At 39.8% G+C, this 18,231-nt stretch overlaps 1 protein-coding gene across 1 annotated transcript; it reads left to right on the top strand.

Moving 5' to 3' along the window:
• Positions 1–51: 51 nt before the first annotated feature.
• LOC147175487 (alpha-1,3-mannosyl-glycoprotein 4-beta-N-acetylglucosaminyltransferase C-like) lies at positions 52–17,101 on the top strand. The gene is made up of 6 exons (XM_086074259.1): positions 52–1,851; positions 1,926–2,069; positions 3,834–3,901; positions 14,734–14,879; positions 15,036–15,183; positions 15,901–17,101. Exons 4-6 carry the CDS (start codon positions 14,745–14,747, stop codon positions 17,064–17,066), a joined length of 1,449 nt encoding a protein of 482 aa, XP_085930385.1. The 5' UTR covers positions 52–1,851; positions 1,926–2,069; positions 3,834–3,901; positions 14,734–14,744; the 3' UTR covers positions 17,067–17,101.
• The last annotated feature ends 1,130 nt before the right edge of the window (positions 17,102–18,231 follow it).

The raw sequence follows: 18,231 nt of genomic DNA, 5'->3' as shown, positions 1-18,231 counted from the left end.
GGGGGTGGGGTGGGGTGGGGGGAGGGGGGGGGGTGGCTGGGACAGTATTGCTCTGCAGGCACTTTATTACATATCTTCATAGGTGGTGTCATTTTACTTTTTTATTTTTTTGTCTTACTACACAAAGAAACTCATTTCTACACTTAATGTGATTTAAAGTGCAATGTGGGTCCTAAATAGAGAACAAACGCTTTACATCAAAAAAAATGAGAGCAACCTGGGAATGGCGTCCCAAATTCAACAGGTTGTGACTTGTGATGCACTTTCCCATTTCATCGTTATTCCTGAAAAATATCCAAATTTGATGTCATATTATGCTCATCAGATGGAAGAGGTTAAAAAAAAAAAGCTTCACAATTTAGCGTCGTCTCTGTTGTGGGTACCTGCTTCCCATTTAGGCTCATTTGGGCAAATTGTCTTGTAGGGGTGGCATTGGAATACATTCAAATGACTGTTTGAAAACAAAATGGCCAATTTCCTGCTCATTTTCAAGCAAGGGTTCTTGAGACTTTTTTTTTTTTTAGCGTTATGTTATAATGAGCGTGCATCTAATTTCGTTTTGATCACTGAAATTGGTGTCAGGGGCTCCTTTTTTTCCTAATTTTCCAAGGACTGTGATTTGAGTATGAAATGACTGCTTCAAAACAAAATGGCTGACTCTCTGTTCAGTTTGCCGCATTTGTCCATGAGACCGTTTTGTGTGACCTGTTGAGATAGAAATGTCCATGCAATTTTGTGTCCATCACTGAAACTGGTATTCGGGGGCTTATTTTATTTTTTTCTTACCTTCCACGGCTTGCAACTGATTGAGCAGTGGTGTCAAAAAAACGGTCCTCGAGGGCCCGAGTCCTGCATGTTTTAGAGGTTTCCCACGTTCATCGCAGCTGATTCATATTTAAGCTCATCAGCAAGCTCTGCGGAAGCGGACTCTGACACCTGTGTTATTGAGGAATGGCTGCTTCAAACCAAAATGGCCGACTTCCTGTTTATTTTGGTCTTTCTGTCCATCAGTGAAACTTATATCAGGGCCACTTCTTTTCTTTTTTTTCTTACCGAGTACGTAATGGCTGTTTCAAACCAATATGGATGACTTCCTTTTCAATTTCTGCCATGGGTCCTTGAGACTTTTTCATGCATCCTATTAAGATAATCACGTTCAACGTATTTGTTGGTGATCAGTGACCCAGACGTCGGGGGCTAATTATTGGCTGAGCTGTGTATGTGGTCCCTTAAAATACACACCATTTTACGAGTGTACACACATGCGCTCAAATTAGTGAGTTTCCTCCCGGAAAGTCTTTTCATTCAATGCCAAAGTTAGATATAGAGATTCCATGAGAGCTTTTTTTTTGCCACTAATAATGTAAAGGAGGTAATGCAAAAATTATTTTGGCAGATTTTTTATTTTTTTTTTTAGACGACAAACCAAAGTATATTGATCTGTTCTCAGTTGTAGGTACGTGAGGTGCAAGATAGAGGGAGGTGTCATGCTAAGTCATTGTGGATGCACAGCTGCTGTGTGATGCAACGCGCACACATACCCGCGCGCATATAGACAGCAGGAGACGAGCCAATGAGGCATTTGGTGCAGGCACACTCTGTTTGTGACACCTTGTGGCGGAGGACAGGGGGTGGAGAGAGAGAGAGAGGAAAAGAGAGAGAGAGGGAGGGAGAGAGCGAGAGAGAGAGAGAGAGAGAGGATGAAAGCCCAGGGTGAAGCGAGGGAGGAGGATGATTAGGACGAGCAGATGTAGCGCCGTCGCAGCCAGAGAGGAGAGCTTCACTTTCTCCTTCACCCACCCTCCTCTTCCTCCTCTTCATCCCCGCCGTGAGTCACAGACATCATTTCAGGTGAGACCACCTTTTTTTTATCTACGCCCCTCCTCTTCCTCCAACTTCTGTCAGACTTGAGCCCACTTCTTCAGCCACCACGTCGTGCGGAGAAGGAGCGATAACCACGCTACGTGTGCGTCTCGGGAGCTGACATGCCGCCGCAGCATCAGGACCGCCCGAGAGCATCCTCCTCCGCATCTTGATTGACAGCCAAGCATCATTACCGGCGCTGAAAGGTACGTTGCGGGAATTCCTGTGAATTGCTGCTAATCTTCACCGTGTGTTAGTCATAAGCCATGTTTTTACCATGTGTTGCTTCCAGCAGTGGGATAAGTAAGTTTTTGAGTTTTAATGTTCAAGTTTAAAATCAAAGTCTTGAGTTACTACTGAATTTCAACTAAGTGGAGTCAAGTCATTTACTTGTGATAAGTGAAGTCATGCAGTCTTAGACTTATAACTGCACATTAGCCACTTTAAACTCAGGAGCTTTGCAGAATAGAATAGAAAGCCTTTATTGTCAAGGTATGGTGCAGGTACAATGAAATGGTGTTGCTGCTATACTAAACAATATTGAATTATGCAGTGCAAATGGTAGCAATGCGCTCATGCTTTGTGTAAAGTCTCAGTGGAGTCAGATGTTGAATGGACAAACTAAGCAATACCAAATTTTGCAGTACTTACATTAGTTAGATTTACCAACCAAGTTCAGTTTAATCCTATAAAGCCTGAACCATGAAATATATGAGAGAAAATTCTGATTATTTGTAAATGGGGATAGACCTATTATCGGCCAGGCAGATAATTGGTGCCGATATTTAACATTTTGATGCATATCGATAAAGTGAAGGCCGATAAAGTTGGTATCTCTCTGAGCGGCGAATGTTTGCGAACGTAGTGAATTTTGTGTTTTCTTCAGGGTTCGTAAAATGTTGCAAAAGGTGGCAAAGATGTTCACAGACAGATTTTACTTGGCACAAAAACAGTTTGATTTTTTTGAACATGTTTCGGCACATTTTCACTGTTTGCGAACATCCTTTGAACCTTGAACATTTGCTATGTTTGCTAAGCACGGAGCAATACCAGCTTCAGAGATCAATTTAAAACTGGGTTCATTTCATGGATCGTTTTATGTATGTATTTGTGTATTTAAATTTCACTTCATAGTAGATGCTGCTTTTTGCTTTTGTTAAAATTTAAAAGAAAATAAGTGAAAGTGTAAAATTTTGGAAAACTATAGAAAAATATTTACTTTTTTATTAGAAAACAAAGCTGTCTGTTTGCTGTATGTTTAAATTAAAAGAAAATATTAAACATGTAGAAAATTTGAAAAGTTGTTTTAACAAACATGTTTATTTTTTTTACGTCTAATATATATTTTTTATTTTACTGCAAAAAAATATCGGCTCCAAATATCTGTTATCGGCCTCCTTGCCTGTAATGATAGATATCGGTATCGGTGCTGGAAAAACACATATTTGTAAATAAAGTATTTATTGGTACTTTTGAACAAACAAAAAAAACTATTTTTTTTGAAAATCAACTTCCACATATGACTTTTGATTTGTATTTTATTTGATACATAGCCACAACGCTTTAAATTCGTGCATTTATAACTGTCAAAACTATAATACTAAACAGACATATCAAACATATTAGTTCAGTTTGTTAAATCAGAAAGAGCATTTCCCACTATTAAAAAGTTTAGGTGTTTCTCCTTTCTAAATAGCAAGGTTGCTGGAAAAGCCATCAGCTGGGTGATACTGCCCTCTAATGGAGTATTAGTGCAATGCATGTGTCAGATCATATACGTCAGGGTTTTAATGGGGAAAAAAAATATTATACTCATGAACTAAAATGTCATGTATTTAATATGATGCGGTATAGGGTTAATGGTCGCAAACAAGTCTCCATTTTGTGAAAGCAGTACTTTGACTTACTGAGTATTTAGCAACTTAGCTAAAGAAAGACTGAACAGATTGCCGTACTGCTGCTTTTTTCAGGTATTTGGTCCTCATTCTTAACTGAAGGACTCATGTTGACCAGCAACAACAACAGCACCAGGCAACAGGTAAAGACATAAAAATGATACGCTGTACTGTATTGACAAAAGTATTTGTCTAGTAGACTTTATTGTCATTCATCCAACTTTTGTTGCATTAGTTTCAGCACAGCATTTGAATGTGAATTTAAAAATGCAACTTAAAATTGCATTTATGTCGTATGTTTAACATGGTATTTAGCAACTTTGCTTATTTGGAAGTCACTAGGATTTTTCTTATGACCTGAGATGTACCTGGACCTTTGCAAGTTGTGTTGTAAAAATCTATAATAATCTTGTTAAGCAAGTAAAAAATAAAAAAGATAGATATATAAAGCATTATGAATGGTGAGAAGATGATGCAGGCCTATTTGAGCTATGACTTCAGGTACGTCTTTAAAAAATGTATTTAAAATCAATAGGATTCTTGCTGGTGAAAAATAATCAAATAATAACGGATAAGGTCATTTTAATTGGCGAGAGCAACACCTGCACACATCTTCCAAATCCATATATCCCCCCTTCCAGTCTCCCACCGCTACCACGGCGTAGACCAGTGTTACTCACAAATTTAGTTCATGTGAAATCTAGCCCTGTTTAGTTGAACACAAAAGTTATTCTGTTGTAGGAAAGGCAGCAAAGGGGATACACGGCTTAATTGTACCTTGTGCCATCTCGCTGAAGAGTATTTCAGTGTTCCGCCTTACGTCGCTGGCACAGATAAATGAACAAAGACACGCTATAATCATTTCCGAACCAATTACTCTTATGTGAAATTGGATCATTTACCCAATTCACCGATGGCTGACTTCAGTGCGGGCAGTGTAGTTCCGCTCCCTTTCAGTGACGGAGTGAACGTGAGAGGGAATATGTGTAGCGACCAGTCAAGGGTGGTAGTGCGCCTTTTCCCCAAAGTCTGTTGGTAAAGACTCCAGCTCACCCGCGACCTCGAACAGGGTAAGCCGTATAGAAAATGGATGGCAGGATGGATAATTTCCCACGGCACACACACACACACACACACACACACACACACACACACACACACACACACACACACACACACACACACACTAATGTGCACAGTACAGTGGTTGGGAATGACTGACGTAAGCAACTTCTCCAAGCAATCAAGTAAGTGCTGCTTAGCAGAAGCTAACGCCGTTAGCGAACACTAATCTGCTCAGCCAACAAAACTCAATGTAGCTCTGCTTACCTTTTGGCCTTGACACGATAGTGATTGTTTTGTTGCTGCAGTGGTATTTTGACTTTTGAGTTTCATTTGTTTATAATTTGTAAGACTTTAATCCATTTCAGCCCCGCCCCCCCCATTTTCGGTTAACTTGTTAAAGAAAATAGCACTGTCTAAAAGCAAGAATAAATAAAATAAAAAACAAGCAAGTCACTTGAAAAACTAGTAAGATGAGGCACTTTTACGTCAGAGTACCTCTATATTTGTGTACAAGCAATCTGTATTCGTATTTTCGTATTTGTATTGTGACGAGTAAAGGTTTCTAAGAACATGACCTCACATTTCTCTTTAAAAAAAAAAAAAAAAAAGACCATAAAGGCATAGTAAAGTCAAAAAATGTCTTTACAAATAATATGTTGTATGGAGCCCCACTAGACTAAACACAGTATTCTGGTTAATATTGCATTTGTGGAATATGAATTTAGCAGCAAAATCCAGCTGTTTTTATCCATTTCGGGGGCGGCCATTTTGACTGAAAACGACATTACAATTAACAACACAAGTAGCAACCACAGGTAATAACCAATCATGGCTCAGCTTGCGAATGTCACATGACCAAACAAAGAAATCCGGTGAGCCGTAATTGGTCGTCACCTGAGCAACTGTGATGTCATTTCCGGTCAACAGCAAGTGACAAAATGGCCGCCCGGCACCCCCCTCAGATGGATGGAAATGGGTGGATTTTGCTGCTTAATTCATAACTTAATATTAACTCATTCAAGCCCCAAAACATATAAATATGTTTTTAATACGTTGTCTTTCACTTCCAAAAACATATTTATACGTTTAAAAAAATATATTTTTTAATGCTACATACAAAAGGCTTTGATGTAGCTTCTGACCTGAAGAGAACGCTTAAAGCAATGGTAGTTATTACAAAAAGCAGCAGGTGGCAGCAGAGTATAAGAGATCAGCCAGGGCCATGTCGCAACAAGCTCTTTTTCCCAGTCTTTTCAACAGGTTTATGAATAATGATTAAACTTAGCTATATTCTAATGCAAAACAGAAACATATATATATATATATATATATATATATATATATATATATATATATATAATTTTTATTTTATTTTATTTATTTATTTCCTGGTGAAAGAAGAGTCTCTAATCTTTCTTTTGGTAGGTTCCATGTTTTTATAGCAATAGTACACAATATTCTGTGGACGTTGCAAAATCAGTCAAAATCCAGTAAAAAAAAAAAAAAAAGCCGAGAGCGATGGGGGTTGCTTCAGTGAAAATGGCTGGGAGTGAATGCCTTGTTTAGACTAGTGAGGATTCATAAAACATTGTAAAGACATTTTTTGACTTGATCTCCCTTTTTAAAAAAAAATGTAAGTATGTCCAATATCTGAGCTTCTGAAATGGCTCTTTAAAATCATTAGGGTTCTCGTTTTGACACATTTTAAGGCTGCAAATAAGTCAAACCCGTTTCCCAGCAGACGATAGTTAGCTTCGTTTAATTGCGCCGCTAAAGGCGACGGACGGGGGTGGCACGGAAGGCCAGCGGGCGTCCCCGTAAGGTTTCATTATCTTGGCCGTGGCGGTGAAAGGCGGGAATACACGGCGGAGGCGGGAGGATGAAAGAGCGGTCGCGGGATATTACCTGATCAAAAGAAGAAGGTGCTGAGAGGCGGAGCTGATAAGCTTTTGCTCATCGCCGCCTCGCGCACCGCGAGTCGAGCCGGAAATACACCTTGGAATTCTTTTGTCAAACGGTGCATAAATTCCATATCGTGGCGCTCTATTTTTAGACATTCAGTGAAGCCAAAAGGTGATTCGCTGCATTGAAATGTGGTTCTGCCGGTTCATGACATAACATAAGTCCTGATGTATTGTGGTCCGGTCGGTGATCTCACCTTTGATCTGAAATGAAACATAATTTTATCATCATTCAGTCAGGCGTGGTTTCGGTTTTAAAGATGCTAACGTTACGAATACGAATACGTATTTCAAAGAGAATAGTTTGCTGCAGCTCTTGTTGCCCTTAATCTCATCTTGGATAAAATTAACATCATTCAATGCGGTGTGGTTTTGGCAGTTTTCAGTTGAAAAGATGGTCGTTTTTTGTTTTTATTTATTAATACTGTGTGTGTGTTTGAGTGCGCGTTTGCGTGTGTGTGTGTGAGAGAGAGAAGCATTTATCCCATCAGTCGCATGTCACGTTGTAATCTTCTTATAACGCGCAGCCGGAGGGGGGGGGGGGGGGGGGGGGGGCAGCAAAAAGCCGCATTTGGCAGCTCTAATCTTGTCCCCCCCACCCCCCCAAATCCCCTAAGAGATGACTAAAAATATGAACATTCCATGCGCGTAATCATGCTGGTATTCATCCTATGTTCATAAGAAATATATTTTTAAAGCAACGATAAATCATCATTTTGAGTGTCAAATCATGTTTGGCATTGTTGTGCATTTGTAATCCTATCCTTGTTTTTTTATGTCATTCCTGTTTTAATCTGACGATCAGTAAAATCTAAAGATGTGGAATTATTATTTTTAATAATATACTTGAATAATCCAATTCTATCTCATATGCAAACTCGCCAGTCCTCCCATTTCCCCAACATGTTTAGTTACGTTTTTTTTTTTTCCCCCCCGATTACTGAGGCGATACATGAACACATCCATATTGATTTTGAAGTCTAAAAATGTCAGGGCTTTGTACTTCACATTTGTGCAAGAAGCCTTTTGACTTTTAGGGTGGAGCTGTAGGTATCAAAAACTTTTGTAAATGTAAATTTGCATAAATGTTGTTTTTTTTTCAGTGGCACAAATCTCAGGAATGTTGATTTATACAATTCTTGCCATCTGGCCTAAATGCTTGAGTTCCTTTCCCCAGACAAATGTTCCTTTGAACTATATTAGCAAGGCAATGTCGCTTTATTTATATAGCACATTTCATGTACAAGGTAACACAGTGTGCTTCACATAGTTTACGAAACAACATTTAAAGGTAAAAGAATTTAAGACATTTAAAAGCAAGCTAGAGTAATAAAAAGGATTCCACTGACTAAAAGAACGTGCGGCAAAGAACACGATTTTGGAAAAATCAATTGAAGAAATCATCTAAAAGACATGAACCACAGGTATGGAGGGAAATTCATAGTTTTTAACCTGGAGTTAAATGGAATTAACACTTGGCAGCTTTTTCCATTTGTGTGCAGCATAACAGCTGTATGCTGATGCACCATGTTTGCTTTGCAATCTGGTCTCCACTAATTGACCTGAGTCTGCTGACCCTAGAACCCTACCGGGCTAAGCATTTCTTTAATGTATAAATACACAGAGAGATTCATTAATTGTATTTATTATTTTGATTTCTTACGCCCCAATACAGCCACCTGTCATCCATTTTTGGCACATTCCTTCATTCTCAAGACCCCTATTGCTTTTCAAAACACATCAAGGTGCTTGAGGTTTGCTGAGTAGTTGTCAAGCAGGAGGTGTCATCCTCAAATGGGAGCGAGCAAGACGTAGAGCTCTTCCACTATTGGGCTTGTCGCCATGGAGACCAACATCTTCCCTCGCATCTTATTCTCACTCCCAAAGTAGCAATCAAACTTTTTTTCTTATTTTATTTTTTTTTTAACTGCTGTCTGCTTCTCTACTTCTTCAATCCCTTCTTCCTCCCATTAGCGTACGCTGCCATGTGTCGCCAATGACAAACAGCCGAATGTCACTTTGACATCAAATCACCTCGCCCACACTCACGGATGATTGGCACGTCCCAGGTGATGTCATCCCGCAGCCGCGACGGGCCATAAAGCAGCTCTCATAAAATAAAATATCTTTATTGTAGTCTTCCCAGACAAAGAAGCTCCTCCTCCACCTCCTCATGAATTATTTATGAGACACAGCAGGCTTCCATGAGTGCGTGCGGACAACACGTTTTCATTTTTTTCTCGCAACATGCTGAATTAGACACACACGAAAAAGTGCGGCAAACTGGAAAACATTATGTTTTGCTGCTAGTTACTTATAGTATGTTAGATACAAACAGATTTATGGCAAAATTAGGCTGGACTCAAGACGAAGTTTTAGCATTTTGGTCCAGATAAGGACAGGTGTGGCATTTATTTATTTTTGCTTGCAGTCATATTCCATTGCACTTTTTTGATTGGTTGTTAAGTTGATTTTTTTTGTTAGTTGTATTGGCTGGCTGAATGGTTGGTTGGTTTGTAACAATATTACAAAAAGAAGCTGCTACTCATTTATTTGTGTGTTCATTTGTTTGTCCATTGGTTAGTTAGCTGGGCCGAAACGAAGCTACTATTTCCTAGGTAGTTAGCTAGCTAACTGGCTAGCTTAAATTACGCAAAACAATTGATAGTGATTGTGTATAGATTTGGATATCTATTTTTGGCTCTCATTTCAGAGTTAGAAACGTATTACTCTCTCTCTCTCTCTCTCTCTCTCTCTCTCTCTCTCTCTCTCTCTCTCTCTCTCTCTCTCTCTCTCTCGCCAGGCAAGGCAGCTTTATTTATAGTGCACATTACATAGAGGCAATTTAATGTTTTGTACACAAGGAAAGAAAACACCTTAAAGCATTTACAAACAACAGCAAAATTACTAAAATAACGTACATTGAACAACACTTAAACACATTAAGAGGAGACTTTAAAAAAAATTGAAAATAAAGTACAGAAATAAAAGTAGGTTCTTGTCATTTCTAATTGGAAAAAAAGTATAAAAAAATGTTCAAGCAAAGTTTTTAACCTGGATTTAAAAGCATTTACACTCGGGGCGAACTTCGCTTCTATTGGCAGTTGAATCCATTTGTGTGCAGCATAGCAACTAAATGTAGCTTCACCATGTTTGCTTCACCATGCTTGCACCACTAAACCTCAGAGCCCCTACTGTGTAATTATTCCAAAAGTACACCCAAAATTTGAAACCATTGGCTTTTAGGCCGGTTACGTTTTGGTACAGATCCAGTGATCCAGAGTAATTTATTTCCACTGTTTGGCCATCACAGCCAAAGTGTAGCGTTGAGGATGCATGCATTTTTAAAGAGACGTACCCCCCCCCCCCCCACCCCCGCATCAGCGGGACGAGAGTAATTGCTGGAAGGGGAGAAACTAACTGCATGCTCCCCCGCTCCTCCTCCTTCCCCTCCTCCACCTTTTGATGAATAAGTAAACACGTACAAGCCGGCAGTTGCTTTAAAAGTCTCCGAGTGGGAGGACCGACGACCGGCTGTTTACTCGTTGATGATTGCAACATGCACACACACACACACAAACACACGCGCGCGCACACACACACACACACACGTGTTGTTTGGAGAGGCTGTGTCAGCACTCACACATTTTCACATTTCCAAAGCAGCACATATTGATGTAGAATGTTGGCAAAAAGTGATTTGATGCAGTAGATTAATTTGTAAATATCGCATATTAGGCCAGAGGTAGGACGGTATGGCCCACTCAATTCTTTATTCCATCCCACTGAGCATTTACATTATCAAGAGTCCTGTAATATTTGGTACATTCGCTTAGCCATTATTACCATAGCTTGATACCGTAGTTTTTTAATTCATTTATCTTATATGTACATGATTTAATTGGTTTCTTTAAGTTATAATAGAAATACTGGTCAAATTAAAAATTGCATATATTTTGTATTTATTTTATGAAATAATTGTCAAATTAATTGTGGATTGAATTAAATCATGATTTGTTTTTGTTTTTTAATTTACATGAATTATTGTACCTATGTATTTTTTAAATTAATTTAGCTCATTAAATAATTGGTGGGTTGATTTACTTTAAAAAATAAATGTAAAAAAAAATAGTAAAATCAACACTTTTACAAATGTACTGTATATTGTATTCACATGGTGAGCAAATTGGTCAAATAATTCTAAACAGTAACTTTTTAACATGAGAATAAATCATTTATTGTTCATAGTTGTGTGAATTATTTTGCATACAGATTTTTACATTTTTTTTAATATTGTTAAACAACTGGTTACTTATATTTAAATTAATTTGAAATTATACCATTAAAATGAAAATGATTATTTTACTGTTAAAATAAAAAATATTATACATGTACATTTTAACTTTACTAACGAAAAAGTCAAACGTGGCCCTTAAGCACCGCCGTATCAGATGTTTACAGGTCACTTCATTAGGTACGCCAACGAGAACAATCTACTTATATAAATATAATAATGCTCACATTTTGGTCACTTTATGTTGCTCCATCATAAAATATTAGAAACAGCTCTACGTATAATGCAAAGAACAACCACAATAATTCATGTACAATGTCAACTAGATAGTGCAGGTGTACCTAATGAACCGGTCGTTCATTGCAGTACTTGGAGCAGAGTAGCATTCATCATCCGGAGATGCAAAGTCAAGCGGAATTGTGATGCATTACTCTGAATCAAAATGTCCGTGCATGCACCCCCCCCCCCCCCCCCACCAAAAAAAAAAAAAACAATCAGTGCAGCTGCAGGACCAGGAAGGTTAAAAAGGGTACAGCACCGCCTCACGTCGGAGGCTTTTGAGTATAAAAATTCTGGGGGGAAATAAAGCAATCCAAACTAAGGCATATTTTGAGGTGATTGTCATCATATGACAATAGTATTGGAACAGCAAGGTCAATTTTGTTTTGTTTCGGATCAAAAGTTCAGTATTCCAATCCAATCCGCTTTATTTCTATTGCACATTTTAAAAACAAGCATTTCCAAAGTGCTCCACATTGAGATCCGCACACGATCATACACATAAAGTCTAGTAAAAAACAACCATAAAAATAAGAAACAGTCAATAAAATACAAAAACTACAAAAAAATAAAATAAATATATAAAAAATTATTTCCCCCCCAATTTTTTTTTATTGATAATAAAATACAAAAATAATTTTAAATCTAAAAAATTATAATAATAATAATAAAGTAATGATAATAACAATAATAATTAAAAAAAATGACCCTGAGGACCACACAAATGAAAGATGGTGTCCAGCTTTTATTGTGTGGTATTTACATTTTGAAGTGTCAAACAACTCAAGACAGAGCACCTTTTTGTTTGAACCCGGCCACTTTTCAAGTGAGCAAAAGTATTGGAACATGTGACCGATGGCTGTTTCTAGTTGCTCAGGTGTTGCCTTTTCGATTGATCATTGCTTTAACATCATGATGCAGTGCTTGTGTCACCTGTGAAAAGCGCATTTGTAAGCAAACGTGAAGACCGGACAGGCCATCTGTTGGCCATTTTCAGTCGCCGGTCAAATATGAACGTGGCGTTGAGCTTTTGTCTAATTGCTACCATATTAAAGCGCAACTACTAGACAGATGGGTGATGAGAAACTGCGAAAATGTTGAGTTCTAGTCAATGCCTGTGGACGGAGTGTGATGGATCGCCACGAAAGTAATAACACAGCTGCACGAGGCCAAATTGCTTGTGTGTGATGGTCACGCCCCGAGGACTGCACTTTTTGTCGTCGCGCGACACGATCTCATTACAGCAATGAGTCATGTGGCATTAATGAAAACGGATTCATTGTTGCCGTCGCATCTTTCGCGCAATGCATTTGTGGCGGTAAACGGCATCGGGCTCCATATTCGCAAATGTAGGTAGTCAGTGTGGCGGATAGCCAACGTTCAACTGCTGTGATGAAGCAGCCAAAGGCCACCAGAGCGAGGACGCTGCCTTTTTTAAATGGCAGCCTCGCCGCAACTCAACGGGAAAATGGGCCATGCTTGCTTGCTGACACGTCGGTCGAACCGACCGGCATGGAAGCGTGAATGTGCAGTTCTGACACAATTAATGTCACGTGTGCTTCTTGCAGCTCCTTTTTTTTTAACATTGGTAACTGTCGTCCATCCATTTTTATAGAGCGCTTGTCCTCATTAGGGTTGCTGGTGTGAGCCTGGGGCCTTTGCCAGCTGAAAATTGAGCTGTTTCGATTATAGAGGCTTAACTTTAAGCCATTAATGCCTTGTTATTTTACACGTGAACATGTAAAAATAAGAATGTTTTCTGCCTTATATTATATATTGCACTTAAAAGTTGTGTTCCTAAATTTTAAACGGCTGTATTAGACATATTGAATTGATTTTTTTTTTTTTTATGGGAAAAGGTGTTTTACAAAATAAATGAAGACAAAGTACTATTTATCTTTTCTTTATTATTTTTTTGCTGATCCGATCCGTGATTCAAATCTTTGATTCAATCCGAACCGGGACTCTTGTGATCATTTTGCACCATCCCTCCATGTAAATGTTCTCAACTCCCATTTCCACCCCAATGCTGTATTGCTGCTGCTGGGTGGAGTCACTGCGGAGTATTTAAACGATAGAGGCTGCTGTGGCTGACGCTAATGAGGATAGACGCTCCTCGGCAGCGGTGGCTCTGACCCACATTATTTAGTGCGCTGCCCTGAGGCCCGTCGAGTCGGGATGGAGAATAACGGCCAACCAGAACGTTTCATTTGAATAACTAGAGTCTCTGAGGGTTTCAGTAGGTTCTGACATGTTGTTGAGCCGCAATGTTGTGTGCGCCAATGTTTGTATTCCGGTGCCAAATCTGCCTCCAATTGTACAATACCGCCGCCATTTTGTGTGCAAACATGTTTATGTTCCAGGGAGTGACGTGACGTATTTGTTCCTGCCTAGCCTGCCTGCGATCTTATATCATGTCAAGACAGCATCTTAAGCAACGCTTAGCATTCCAGTAGATTGACGGGGCCTGTCCACAACGTTGTGCGTCCGTGTTCTAGTAGGGGCTAAACGCGTTATTGATGCGTTCCTGCAGAAAGTCGACAGCCCGCAAAGTCAAAGCAAAGCCGAAGCATCAATCACCTCGCATGAGTCGCGTTTACAACAAGTGCGTCATCCATCTTGATGAGACCGCGCCGAGAGTGCAGGGGTCCTCCGCGCGGGGCACCACCGCTCGCCACGCAAAGCGGGATTAAACGTCTCGCCCAAGGGCACCTTGACGGAGGCTCCCTTTTTCCACCATTAAACACGAAAAAGGATGATTGGCATTCAGAGCCACCCGTTATGTTGTCATCAAAATCCAAAGAAGACGACGGAGGAAGGAGCAACGATATAAAACAAACAAGATAGCAGAGATGTGTTATAAAGTCGAGTCAACACACGGCACTTTATTCATTCGTGGACGTGACTTCATTTCCATATAAATGTATTAGTATGTGATGTAATATGTAATAGGATTGTGTGAGGTTTCTGTTCAGTCGGAGAAGATCAAAAACAAGAAAAAAATGCTCAGCTGCACTGGGTGTATACCAGAGTTGTAATAGTTTTAGAATTTTCATTTTAGTTTGTTTTCAGTTTTGTTTCCTAAATTTAGCAAGTTTTCATTAATCGCCTGTCAACAGGATTTTTTTATTTTTCATTTTTTTTAGAGCTATCCAACTCTGGCCTATTCTGATGAAAAAGCTTACATTTGTCATGATTGTCAATGTATTGGTTTGATACACTTTTGAAGAGCAACTCCCATTTTCTCTGGGACAAAAACGCATCGTTAATACGGCCAGTCGACAAACACGAGTGCTTAGCTCCGCCCTACTTGAGAAAGCTGATCATGAGTATGAAAATGATAACGTGTGGAATACTTTGTCATGATTCCCGGTAGTGAGAGGCGATATGCTGAGGTTGATGTGGAAGTCTGCAGACACGATGAGGTGTCTGAGGAAGAGATCCGCGCTGCCTCTGCTGGGCTTCCTCGTCGCCTTCCTGCTGCTCTTCAACCTCTACGTGGACATGGACGGATACGTGTTGGCAAGTAGCAGGGTTTTACGGTTTCGATTTTGTTTCACGACACTTATTTCGGGGAAAAAAGGGAAAAAAAAGCTCTACCAGGGCTGGTAATACAAGAAGTAGCGAGTGAAAAAAGAAGAACATCCCTAGTTATTATTGTATATTATTTTCCAACAGGAGGCAGAAAAGCACCGGCTCGGCGAGGCGTTGATGCATCCCACCAGCTCGGAGCGATACGTCCACACCTTCAGAGACTTGTCCAACTTCTCCGGCGCCATCAACGTGACGTACCGCTACTTGGCGGGATTCCCTCTGTCGCGCAAAAGTGGGCATTTGATTTGTTGTGTGATATTTTGTCGTCATCAGCCACAGCTCATTTGTTTGTTGCGCACTTCGGTACTTCAAAGTTATGGAGGACCAAAAACGGCAAAATGAAAAATTCATAAATACCAGTGAAAATAAAAACGGATATAAAATATAATTCAACAATTCAATACAAAATAAATAGAAACGAAATAAATAAAAATACAAAAAACGAGATTATAAAAATAAATGTAGAGATAAATTTTTAAAAAATGTGACTCAATAAATAAAAACTATTAAAAATTAAATGTGGAAATAGATACAAGATTAAATAAATTGATTTAAATGTCAATCAATAAATAAAAACACTCATATTTATTTATTTCATGCTGCATACACTGTCAGCATTAAATGCATCATGAAATTTTATTCAAATGAGCAAAAATAAATATGAGAGCAGAGCGTTTTTATTGATTGATTGACATTTATATCTATTTATATATATATATCCACATTTATTTTTATTTTTGGTATCTCGATTTTTATTTTTATTAATTGATTTATGTATATATTTTTTGTTGTTTATATAAAATTTTTGGATTATATATTTTTTAATATCTTTATTTTCACTTTTATTATTTATTTTGTATTTTGACTTTTTTTTTTTATCCTCCATAACTGCCATCAGAAATCTTCTGTCAAAACATGATTAGCATAATGTGTCCCTTGTCATCATCAGAGTATCTGACCATCGGGCTATCGTCGGTGAAAAGGAAGCGAGGGAACTACCTCCTGGAGACCATCAAGTCCATCTTTGACCAGTCCAGCTACGAAGAACTGAAGGAGATCGTGGTGGTGGTCCACCTGGCCGACTTCGACTCTCTGTGGTGCGAGAACCTGCTGCAGGAAATCAGCCGCAAGTTCTCGCACCACATCATCGCCGGCCGCCTGCTGGTGATCCAGGCTCCCGAGGAGTACTACCCATCCTTGGACGGCCTGAAGAGGAACTACAACGACCCCGAGGACCGGGTTCGCTTCCGGTCCAAGCAAAACGTGGACTACGCCTTCCTGCTCAACTTCTGCACCAACCTGTCCGACTTCTACATGATGCTGGAGGACGACGTGCGCTGCTCTCGTAACTTTCTGACGGCGCTGAAGAAGGTGATAGCGTCCCGGGATGGATCCTACTGGGTGATGTTGGAGTTCTCCAAGCTGGGCTACATCGGGAAGTTGTACCACGCGCGGGATCTGCCGCGCCTGGCGCACTTCCTGCTCATGTTCTACCAGGAGATGCCGTGCGACTGGCTGCTCATCCACTTCCGAGGCCTGCTGGCCCAAAAGGACGTGATTCGCTTCAAGCCGTCGCTCTTCCAGCACATGGGCTACTACTCATCCTACAAGGGAGCCGAGAACAAGCTGAAGGATGACGACTTTGAGGAGGACGCGGCGGACATTCCCGACAACCCGCCGGCACGCCTCTACACCAACATCGCCGTCTTCGAGAGCTACGCCGCCGCCAAGGCCTACAGCGCCGTGGACGAGTACTTCTGGGGAAAGCCCCCGTCCACCGGGGACTTCTTCGTGGTGGTCTTCAACAAGTCGGCCAAGATCAGCAAGATCAAGATCGCCACCGGTTCAGAAGACAGACAGAGCGACATCCTCCATCACGGCGCCGTGGAAGTGGGTCAGAGGCGCGTGGAGGGTAAACAAAATGGCCAGTGTGCCTCTTACATCACTCTGGGGGAGTTCAGAGGCGGCATGGTCGAGGTCCAGGACGTGGACCGCAAGATTGGCTTCGACGTGGACTGCGTGCGCATCGTGGTGACAGCCAGTCAGAAGGAGTGGCTCATTATCAGAACCATCAGCTTATGGACCACACATCACGCCAATCCATTGATCAAGTGACCAATCAAATCGTCAGTGAAACCAAGAATTGGAAGGGGAAAAAAAAGTATATTTTCTTGTGTATTTTGTTTTTCAATGATTATTTTCCCCGATAAGTTTCAGATATTCAGAATTCACCCTTTCTACTTAATTTTCCTAATATAAAACCAGAAATGTGTTCATATGTGTCTGCTGTCTTGTTTTAGAAGTTTGCAAATCAAACTGCTTTTAAAGCAGGTTACTAACATACCGTTAATTGGGCCACATTTCAGCTTCTTTTTTTTCACAAAGTAAGCAAAGGCCAAATTATTGGATGTTGCTAAAAGTGACTGTTGTGTTCTAAAATGTGGTAAAAGAGGGATTGTTATTATTAAAAGTTTTTAGTATTTACAATAGCAAATCCTAATGTCTGGTTAGCACCAGGTTGGAGAGGAGGATGTAGATTTAGATGTAAAGATGCGCTGAATGGGACAAGCCGAAAGGAAAAGAAGAAGGGGATGTATGGGGTCTTTAAAATAAAAAAAGAAGACAAAAAAATCTGTTAATATGTTAAAAATGTTGATGTGTATCCTTCCACTCCCTTCCTTCTTCCTGACCCCGTTTGGAGTTTTTGTATGAGCCTGCTCTAAATGTCCCTATTAGTGTCGTCCCTTTCTTCCACTTCTTTCTCTTTGGGATCTGATTGAATAGTGTCATTCCATTTGGTTCTTGGTCACTCTTGTTTTTGAGGCCCCTGTATTAACGTCTGTGCTGCTTTTCATCAAACATCCTGTCACAGTCTTGCTTCTTGTGCTTTCTTTTAAATGCAGGTTAACCTTCTCCGTGATGTATTCATTCCTTCTGTCTTTTCTCTTCACTCCAGACATCCATCTCAAAATCAAAAACCGTTGTGTGTCTACCAGGCTTTGATCATTCTTTTCCCCACAGTGACATTTTTTTTTTTACAGCGAGTTGAATCACTTCTATGAAAACAATATGTGTATAGTAAATGTTAATTCAGTATTTTTAGAACTAGACACAGCATTTTAGTCCATAAATGTCTCAAAAGTGGAAAAACTAGGGAATAATGATAATGCCTAAACGGCTTTATTGATTCCTATATTTTTAATTTATTAGACCACATCCACTTTAAGTTAAGGTAGCAGTGAAAAACGTACGGTACTGTATATTACAGTGAACCCCCGTT

Source organism: Leptonotus elevatus, chromosome 4 (genome assembly GCF_054856555.1).
Source record: "Leptonotus elevatus isolate MCC_2025b chromosome 4, RoL_Lele_1.0, whole genome shotgun sequence".
NCBI lineage: Eukaryota > Metazoa > Chordata > Actinopteri > Syngnathiformes > Syngnathidae > Leptonotus > Leptonotus elevatus.
The sequence above is the reverse complement of the archived record's forward strand: the minus strand, read 5'-3'. Positions and strand labels throughout refer to the sequence as shown.

Bases quoted from the DNA above. Each gene is read 5' to 3' on its own strand.
- LOC147175487 (XM_086074259.1), top strand. From the start codon at position 14,745: ATGCTGAGGTTGATGTGGAAGTCTGCAGACACGATGAGGTGTCTGAGG. The intron at 14,880-15,035 runs GCAAGTAGCAGG...ATTTTCCAACAG, and splicing joins ACATGGACGGATACGTGTTG to GAGGCAGAAAAGCACCGGCT. The intron at 15,184-15,900 runs GTGGGCATTTGA...TGTCATCATCAG, and splicing joins ATTCCCTCTGTCGCGCAAAA to AGTATCTGACCATCGGGCTA.